Here is a 10,600-nt window from a genome sequence, read left to right as displayed (position 1 = left end):
TTCAACGTCAGTAAACTACGCGTTTCGTCAAATGTCTGAAGTACATTCAACTCAAAAATGCTCAAAATAAACGTAAACGAGTTTCATTCACGCAGATTTTTCTCAGCATTAGTTATGAATCGAAACTTGTGCAGCAATCATTGCTTTAGGTGATTCAGGTGCAGCTAACGGGGTCAGATTTATGCTTGATGCATGGATGTATGCATGCTGCTTGACTGACACTTGTTTCCCTCCACTAGTGTCATGAGCTCCCCGAAAAGCCCTGACGGTGCCGGGACAGATGCTCCTTGCCAGCCCTCCTCCTCAGTTGAGAGCAGTGGGTACACGGACACGGAGCCTCGGCTCCTGGCTGGGACTCGGTCCTCCCTCCTGGCTCGACGTCTCATGCGCTTACAGGCCTACAGTAGCCACTTCACCCCCGTTACGCGCCGGAAGAGGGAGATGATCCCAGACGATAAGAAAGATGCCAGCTACTGGGACAAGCGACGCAGGAACAATGAGGCGGCCAAGCGGTCCAGGGAGAAGAGGAGGCTGAATGACCTGATGATAGAGGGCCAGCTACTGGCTCTGAGCGAGGAGAACGCCCAGCTGCGGGCTCAAGTCCTTAACCTGCAGTACATCAGTACCCTGAGCATAGAAAAAACCAAAGCACCCTCTCCCTCTGCGACATCAACTGCGCCTGTCCTAGCGCCCACTCTGCCCTTGTCGCCCATACCTCCCCACACCCCTTCTCTCTTCCAGGCAGGGATCAGGGCTGTGCGACAACAGGAAACTGCACTGAACCAGTATGAGTCCAAGCTCCCTTGTTTTGGCTCAACTAGAGGTCTTTTTAATCCACTAAGCCATCGCAATTGTGGGACACAGCCAGGCATCCTTCCTCTCACCGGCTCCGGTGTCCTTTCGCTCCGAGATAGTTTAGGGAGCGGAAGGTCAGGGGAGGTAGGAGTGGATGCCCAGCGCCAGGTCTCCTCCGTCGATGTAATCCCCATCTCTCCCAGTGTATCTTCCCCACCCGTCTCTTCCTTCTCAGCAATCATGTCCTCTCCTGACACTCTCCACCATGCCTCTGCGCTCTCGTACCCACCCCAAAACTGGCTGGTGCCCCAGCTGAACCACTCGGCTGTGTGTAATAATCTTCTTCTGCCCTGGAGGTCCTCCTACCTGGCTCCGTCGGCCGTCTACTCCGGCCTGCCTCTCCACTTACAAGAAAGGCAAAGCCAGGGTGTCGGTGTGGAGGCGCACATTCAGAGGGGGCTGAAGAGTCGGTTCAGCAGTGCAACGCCTGGTTTGTCTCAGCTCGGGATGCATCTCAGTTCTGGGGGACGCTGACTGGACAGTTTAACTGTTAAGGTGTAACTTACAAGAAGTTTTTAAAAAATCCCCAAACTTAACGTGATTCCATATGCGTCCAAATGAGATGTGAGGTGAAGGCTTTTTCAGCTGTTTTTTTTTTTTTTGTTTGCCAGTAAATATGCAGTCCAAAAAGAATGAAACGTGTGCAGTGGGTCATAATGAAAATACGAACAATTAAAAAACGAAATAAACAGCCTTCACGTGGCCTATGTTCCCCGAAAGATCAGCCATGAACAATGTATTTTACCACGAGCTACACGGCACGATTTTCTGTGGTTTTATTCTGTTTGAATGAAGCTTTTGCGCTCCCGCTCTTTGTCTGAATTTGTTTCATACAATGAAATATTAATGTATAATGTAATAAACACACAAGCTGTTTTTTCGTTTTTGTTTTTTAATGTTATTCCGGACTTTTCTTTTTCATTCAGATTATTTAATTTCATTGCAGTACAGGTATTTCTTGTACATTTTTACCCTTTGCCAGTGATGAAAAACAAACAAACAAAAAGAAAAACACAGCGACTGCACCAGTGAAACTGTGCGTGCTGACTCGGTATTCCCCTTTATCCCCACTGCGTGATTTCCCAGCACAATTCGACTCGATGGAAAACTGAACGTTGAACCGTTTATTTGTGGGTCAGCAGCTCAGTGAGACACAATCCACCACATTTCAGTGAGACACCACATCTGGGTAATGTTTAAATCTTTAAATGCTATGCTTTTGTTAGAATAGGGTCTTTAATATATGAATGTATATCCATGCATTCGAATAGTCCTGTTAGTCATTTTACAATCAAGTATAAAAGTAATGCTTTAAGTCGAAAAGTAAGTATAAAACTCTAAGAATATACTTAGAATATACTCTAAGTATAAAAAGTATTACTTTTATACTTGTCTAAGTATAAAGTACAAAATATACTTAGTGTGTATATATATATATATATATATATATATATATATATATATATATATTCTTATTTTTTAATCCCTTTTTATGCCCTTCTTGATGTAATCCCCCCCCACCAAAAAAAAAAGAAAGATCCGGGTATCCTCTCGCAACAGGATCTTTCACTTGTTAGGCGAATGGAGCATCATGTCATCTCTGACCTGCTACGCAGTGCCATCGCAATCGGCTCTTAAATACCCATGCACGATCCCGAAGCCTCCAGCAGAGGGCGCTACAACACAAACGGTGTGGCAGATGGATTTCGTTTTGTGGAATAATTTCTGCCTCTCCAGTAGTATGTATGCATTTTTCACACATACACCGGTTTTAGAGTAAATAACTAAATAAAGTAAACGTAAACTAATATTAATGCTACCAATATATTCACATCGCATATTTTTATTCAGACTTCAAAGAAAGAATATTATTTTAAATTAAGGAGACCGGATGTTCTATTTTACGTGAGCTTATGTGACATTTGTATGCCTTCTCCTGAAACTCAACACACTCAGACACTGTTCCACATTTTGAGTGGTTTTAGTTTACAAAAGTCAGTACACATAAGTCTTTGAAGAAACTTGTGGTTAAAAAAGAGACGTGCCGATGCATCCCTATTAAAACCCAAAGATTAGTATCAGGCACAGCAGCAGCTGAAATAGCAATAAGGTTTTTTATTGTTAGTCACATCTAAAAAAAAATGTAAGAAGACAAGCTCATCATTAAAACAAACTTTTAACCTTCCTGTGACCAGTGCCCAAACTGTGACCTGTATAGTTTGTGCGTTTGTGTGTCATGGGTTAAATTCTTTTCATGGGATATGTCATAAATGACAAACTGGTGACATGACCTATATTGTCAGACAAAATCATATCCTTTGACCCAGATTTAATTTGTTTGGATCTGGTCAACCCAATTCAATCATGGATTTGAACTTTACTCTCCTCTGAATAAATGCTTGACCTCCTTTCTTGAAAAAGGACGGCCTAAATTAAGGCATCCCAGGTGTTAAAGTTAAAAACAGAAAAAAAACGATGACTGAATGTCCTGTTTAACGTACTGGAACTCGTCCGTCATGGCTCGTGATGTCAAATTCATGTCTTTGTGTAAGACACGTTCCAGCTTTGACAAACTGAGTGCGTCTCAGTGTTCGTCCATCCGACACAGAGAGATGGACTGAAAATAAGTTTACGTGCGAGTTTAGAAAATAACATTTTAGCATAAAAGGAACTCTCTTTCAGCCCTTTGAAAAAGAAAGCATTTTTGCCTCCACGTGGACCTCTCGTGCTTATTTTTCTAACATTAAGGACTTACACGCATCACAACAGGAAGCCAAAAATCTGTCTACATGTGACACTGGCTATACATAGAAATGGGCGTTGAAGTAAAATTTCCAGTCACGACAAAAGCATGCATTTTAATTCCTGTGTCAAAGTCATTTTGACACAGGAATTATTATATTATAACAAAAGATTCTAAATTTGGACAAGAAGAAGATTAACTGAGCAGAGGCTTGAAATACACTCTCATAAGTCACAAACACTTCTGCATTTTCTGCGAATCTGAGGTGCCAAAGATTTATTTAAAAGTCACACATAAAGTTTTAGTCACGTCTCCTCACACTTATGCTTTACGCTAAATATCTGAACAACACAGAACTGATGGTCATATCATTACCTGGCTGTTGTGGCTTTTATCTCTAAAACGTCTCATATTACTAAGACTGCCGCAACTACTGCTGCGCCCAAGCTTTTCTGGAACGAGACATCAGGTATGTGACTGAATTTTAACATGTGGTTAAAACATTTCACTGAGCAAAGTATCATAGTACAGCTGCAGTACGAACAAAATGCTGTAAAGACGCTAACAATGCATTTACTCTAGAGATTTAAAAAAAAAAAATCATATAGCTTTACTAAACTCTAGGGCATTAGATGCATGTTTTCATTTAGTTTTGGCATGCTATCGACCAAATATGCCTAAAATTGAAAGCAGCATCATACAGGGGAGACCCCTGTGTGGGCAAGCCACTACCACCACAATATGATCGACATCAAGGAAAGCAGTCAGACACTTTTCATGCGACAACAGAGGTGGACAGCCAGAGTTAAAGACAGGAAAACAGCGCGTTAAAAAAGGCTGAGAGCAAAGCAAAAAAGAGAGAGGTGAGTGGGTAGGACTGAAAGCAACAAAGTATTATGATCCCCACTCGACTCATCTGTGCATTAATTGCTTGACAGTGTCTAACAGAAGAGTTCGGCACTCTAAGTTGTACATTAGGGCAAGAGCGAGACCTCTCTGAAACAGTTCACTGGCAGCTCGACGGCAGCAGATCTTGTGGATACGCTTGCAGAAGGTAAGGCCTGAAGCACATTTTCTCACATATACTGGCACTGACCATGTATGTTAAAAGTAAAAAGACCGAATGAAGGAAATGGTTGAGGTGTTAGTGACTAAGGGACGGACATTTATCAACGCGTGCACAACTGGTCTTGCTGTGATCACAGCAAAACATAACTGTGTATTCTGTGAAATTGTCAGCTCAGCAAACCTTTGAATCGTTTCACTTCACTCGCGACCAAAAGCAGAATTAAGCAGCCAGACTTGTAAAGTGTCATTTTCTTAATTCAAAATGAAATCAGGTATTTATTCTATATTCTATTATCTGGTGACAGTTGTTTGAGGAAGAGGAAGTGTTTGCACTGTGTAACTATGCGCAAGAGGAGCACAGTTGTGTACATGGAGCTTCTCTACAGCAAACGACGTATTTCTGTTAGCTGTATTTTTTTAAATAATCTACCAAGGTTAGGAATAAAAAATACTTTTTGATGTTCTGCAATGACCTCACAGTTATATCAGAATACGAACGCTCTGGAGGTTATTTAGCTATCTCAGAAAAAACGAACGTTTGTTTCATGAAAGGTGAAAAGATATACAAAGTTAGAATAGAGCACAGAACAACAGTAAGATATGATGTTGGATGATCTATAGCTCATGTGAATTGTTGTATGTCATCCCTGCAGTTGTGTTTACGTGAGTAATTCAGTTTGTATCTGTATGTTTCTCTATTTGCTAGTGGAATTATTCAAAAAGTCCGGGATGGATTTGCATGAAAATGACCAAACGTGGGGCTCGGCCCAACTCAGAGATCGTTGACTTTTGAAGCCGAGCTAGCCCCGCATGCAGATCCCCATTTTTGGAGGGATTCTTTACCATTGCGAGGGAAGGCGAAACTGGATACTTCGTGCAATTTTAGCAAATCCGTATCAAACTGAAGTCTTAAAAAATGGGACAACTAATCGTGATGTTCTCAAAAACAATGTCACGAATGAATCGCTTCTGATCCAATCAATTCGACCATGATGTGGAGGAAAATGTCTTGGCCCGCTCTTAGATGCTGCGCTGTGCTGTAGATATGAGAAAGTGGGAGTTTTTAAACATTTATTAATTCATAAGTTACCAATCCATCATCGTGCATACTTCTCAGACTAAGAAGTGGTCTCACCCAAAGCTGAACATTTTTAATAAAATTCTACTTACTGCAATGACGATACCCGCGTCTTGGTCACTTAGTAATATTTTACACGTGATATAGTTGGGACATTTTGCCCGTATGAAGCCTGAGTTTGATCGGAGCTGCAAACATCACAAGTTTGCAGAAAGTGAAAGTGTGTTTTATGAAAGCATAAAATGATTTTACTAGTAAGTGAAGGTTCACTGTCCACTCAGAAGTAAATAAAGGTCAAGCACTTTGGTAGCAGCGGTTGCTAGTAACGCTCGCTATGAGCGACCGGAAGACTTCAAGTATAAATCCAAAAGGTTTCAAAAAGTAGTGCGATCACAAGTCTAGCACATTTATGCAAATGTTATAGCCAGTCATGAAGCTAAATGTTTATTTTGTGATACGAATCATAATTTGTGACACTTGAATAATAAAATGTTTATGTCGGTATGGCTGACTAAACAATGAGGAAAAAATATTTTTCACGTAAAGTCAGGAAAATTACAAAAAAGGCAGAACGCCTGATGTTTCGGAACATATTTACTGCATGCAAAGCATTGTGAGGATGGTAGTTTGTATTTTATCTGCTCATCAAGAAATGCATTGCATTACAAGACGGTTAAAAGCAAGAACGGAGGCGAGTTCTTTATCCACCCAACAGGGAATTCTCTCATACTAATGGCAGTTTCAAGGTGATGTGAATAGAGTACATTGAGGTGGAAAGCCACAGAATATGGACTGACCAACTTTTCCTATGAGCACTTATTTTAACAAAGCTTGGCAGGGTACAGAGCAACACAACAACAGATGTTAGAGTGTGAGAAAACGGATAGACACCAAAAGAAGAAGTCTGAGAGTTCCTTACTAAAAAGCAGGCGGGCTATAATTAGTCGATAAGAAACAGGTGCAAATGTGCAGCAGAGTAGAGAGCGGGGTTGGCCTCAAGAGAGATTTCACTCAGGAACCCTCTCTTTTTTTATTTTCTCTTTGTCTGTGTCTTCCTTTGTGATTATTGTTTTCTCTCTTCCTGCTGTTGCTTTTCTTTTTTTTTTTAATGTACAACAAGTAGTTTTTGTGTCAGACACCAGTTTGCAGGTGTGCACGTTCTCACACAGAAACACACGGGGTTTCTCTGGGCAAAGGTTTGAATATTTTTAACCAATGTGTACTCTCACCACTACACACACGGTACATGGCCTCTTTGAAACTACAGTTTTGTTGCCTCTGGCAAAGTCTGACTGTACGGTCACTCGACATGCTAAGAAAGTACTTTCATTTTGTACAACTGAAATAAAAAAAAGGCCATTCTACAGCCTTGCAGGGCATTGCACGGTAAGTAATAAGCTGTGAAGTTATTGTTTGCATTTAAGAGCATGCTATATGTGTGACATCCTGAGTGACAGCTTTTTTTGCAGCTCTTCTATGAGGTGTCACAATTGACTACTATCATAAAGTACTGTGCAGTGTATGATTTAAAAAAAACACTTATCAGGTATTATATTGTGAGCAAGAATAAGGTGTGAATGAAACATCAATGAGTTAAAAGAGATAAGTGTAAGCCTAGCCTGTATGAGTCTATGTGTGTTTCTGATTGCACGTACAGGAGGCTGGCTGTGGTTTTTAACACATTGTTCACCCATCTTGCACAGCTTCCCATAAAAACCACCCACAAACCCACGTGAATAAAAGATAATTCATTAGCAGCAGTCAGTATTCCTCCTATTCTATTCATTTAAAGAAGGATTCGAGGTAGATGTACAGCAAAATGGACAAACTCTTACTGGCTGCACGTTTGTTCACGCAACAAAGTGACGCACAAAGATGAAAGTGCTGGAGAGGGGAAGCAGTGACTAGAAGGACAAGGCGATCAAAGAGGAAGATGAGGGGGAGACAAAGTGAGAAACATGAAGCATTGTTTGACTTCACGTTAACTAAAGATACCTATGCGTAATTTGCATACGCCGAGCTTAGGTCACCTCAGCTGAACTAAAAGCCGCTTGGTGCGACAGCATCTTCTCGGTCGCGTAAAACCTCGCGTGAAAAGTTTCCGTTAAGAAGCGTTTTATTTGGTTTCACAGATATAAAAGTAAAAAGAGAAAGGCTCGACGAGTATTTTTATTTGGTTTTGACAACACAGATCTGTAAAATCACAAATGCAAACTCCTCTAATTTGGCTCCTCATCAGCCATGATGCAGACAAAGCACACTGATGACTCAGTATGGAATATGGAGCTAACACACAAAGCCACAATCTTGCCATTCTATGTATTGTTTCCAGCCTTATTATTTTCATACGTTTCATATTGAGACAGGTAGGTGGTGAGGCTAGTTCAGGAAAGGGGGTTGTGGGTCTCGAGGTGCTAGACAGAGTGTAATAAAGTACTGAACTGTAATAGCCTCTAAATATTTTTGGAGAGGAAAAAAACCATAATGGTATGAAAATGGTCTGCCATAGATGGACAGCCTCTACAGGCACGTGCAGCATTTTATACAATTATATCCGATTTTTTAAAAAGCCCTTTATATCTGAACATTAGCCATTTATATGCTTAAAGCGAGACAAACAAACACAAAGTTGCAAATACACAAAGTATATGTGCCTCTATTACTCAACACATTATAAGATTAGGGACTAGCACTGCAACAGCATGCCGTTGTCATCAGCGGCTAATCTGTTTTCTCAGTGGTGCGATTAAACAGCTTGCCCTAACAATGTGACAAAAATATGGAGAAGTGTCTGCTGTTTTCTTTAACCAGACCCTGAAACTGCATCCGTAAGTGTAAGAATCCAAATGTAAGACATATTCAGATTATAAATGTGTTTAATGACAAGAATCACTCAGAGCGTTCAACCTTCACCGAGGCAGCTCGCTCTGTGCGCGCGACTTCCTTTTAAGGGACTAGGATTGCATTTGGTGTATGTTCACCTTGTTTTCCTCGTTCCTTTAAAGTGCATTTAAAATATGTAATGGATAACGGGTACTGATTTGTAAATAACTAACTATATTCTGCAGCATATCTCTGATTAGCTCATTCTCTCTCTTGACGATACTTTCTTTAAATATTTAACATATTTGAGGATCATCTTGAAAGAAAGGCAGATATGAAATTAAAAGTGAGATCAGAGGTCAAATGTGACGTGATATTTGACCTTGAAGAAGAGGTCAGAAGTCCAAAGTAATATTTTGAATCCCCCTATATCATTTCTCATATTCCCTTATGCTGTCAATATAAACAACGGTAATTAGAAACAGTTTTAAACAGCTCTACGCAGCATTATTATCACGTCGACTTATCTATTGACCTTGAAGGAGAGGTCAGAGGTCAAATGTGACATATTTTAAATCTTCACACGGTACTTTCTATATGTTGACAGCGCACAGTACAGCTGTAAGGATACAGGAAATCGTCATGTTATTTGAAAAGAACCCCAAAGCATAAATATTTTGTGGTTCCTGTTTGTTTAATGTAAAGCTATATCTATAATTACCTCCACCAAGGACGTTTTTGGTAGCATTCTGTAAACGTGATATTTCAAAACGTCTTTATTGAATTCTGACCAACCTTTGCAGGAGTGTAGAGCGGTGTCACATTGACAGTTTGTTAAAATTTGTCTCATTATTCATTAAAAAACTGCAGAGTAGTTTCCTGATAAAGAACTCATTGCTTACTCAGCTGCTCGCTTCAGCTCCACTAACTGCTCTCCTCTATTCGATTTCAGGTCTCTGTTGTGACTCGCTCTTCATTTAGCATGGAGTCCCTACCGCTAGCTTTTCACGGGGGCCAAGAAAACCATGTTTTACACATGGAAAACGATCTGGTACGTAAAGGACCCCGTCGCAAGAGGGAGTTCATACCTGAAGAAAAGAAGGATCAGCTCTACTGGGAGAAACGTCGCAAGAACAACGAAGCTGCCAAGCGGTCACGGGAGAAGAGAAGGATGAATGACTATGTGCTGGAGACTCATCTCATGGCTCTGAAAGAAGAAAACGCCAGGCTCAGTGCTGAGTTAATGGCCATCAAGCTTCACTTTGGCTTGGTTCACCCTGCAGCGTACACAGGCCAACAAAGTAATCCACTGCAATGCCATTTCAACAGCAGCAGCCAGCCTGTAAGCACCACCAGCACCCACCAACAATCCCTGCAGAGAAACTACTACTGGGGTGGTAGAGACTCTTCTGTCCTGCCCAGTCACCAGCCTTCTAACTCCTTTCTGATCCCTGCATACGCCCTTCATACGATGAGAGGCTATTCGTATTTCAACAGACCAGCTACTAGCGGCTCTGGCATCCTCAAGCCCCTTGTGCTTCCTCGAAATCTCCTGCCAACCCATTCCCCTCATCCCATAGGTCCTCTACTGAAGCCCATGGCAACAAGAACCCCCTCAGATGAAGAGGAGGAGCAGCAGGTTCCAGGGCTGCTGTCCATGTCTTGCCCACCTCCGCCTCATAAAATCATCGCCAGAGCAGGCAGAGCCCATTCTCCACAAAGACAATACATGTCTGACTGACTGTGAAACACAGAAGGACGAATCTAGCGTACAGCTTCATCGACCAAGAAACAAATGTGTTATTTCTTTTTCAGTACTGTCATACATGCCTGCTGACGATGTAACGTTATTGCTGGGAACTAACGGCTCAAGGTGCGCAGCCCTTTCAAAATGAGAACTTTTCAAGTGTGTGCAGCATGCAAACCTCCCCCCCCTCTCCACTTTTTGTTCCTACAGAATCAGCTGTCAGCTCTAAGTTGCTGACCATTCCCATTGCAGCCACATAAAGAACATTCTAAAGTAGGAGTACAAT

The 10,600-nt window shown here is 41.4% G+C and overlaps 2 protein-coding genes across 2 annotated transcripts; both read left to right on the top strand.

Moving 5' to 3' along the window:
- Positions 1–243: 243 nt before the first annotated feature.
- LOC146607633 (uncharacterized) lies at positions 244–1,329 on the top strand. Its single transcript, XM_085347147.1, has one exon. It carries the CDS (start codon positions 244–246, stop codon positions 1,327–1,329), a length of 1,086 nt encoding a protein of 361 aa, XP_085203273.1.
- An 8,220-nt stretch (positions 1,330–9,549) lies between these two features.
- nfil3-4 (nuclear factor, interleukin 3 regulated, member 4) lies at positions 9,550–10,308 on the top strand. The gene has a single exon (XM_085347196.1). The coding sequence runs from the start codon at positions 9,550–9,552 to the stop codon at positions 10,306–10,308; it is 759 nt and encodes a 252-aa protein (XP_085203322.1).
- Positions 10,309–10,600: the final 292 nt, after the last annotated feature.

Source organism: Diplotaxodon limnothrissa, linkage group LG23, assembly GCF_057381915.1.
Source record: "Diplotaxodon limnothrissa isolate DT_005_m linkage group LG23, D_limnothrissa_male_GT1.1, whole genome shotgun sequence".
NCBI lineage: Eukaryota > Metazoa > Chordata > Actinopteri > Cichliformes > Cichlidae > Diplotaxodon > Diplotaxodon limnothrissa.
Note: the sequence above shows the minus strand (reverse complement) of the source record. Positions and strands in the feature narration are given on the sequence as shown.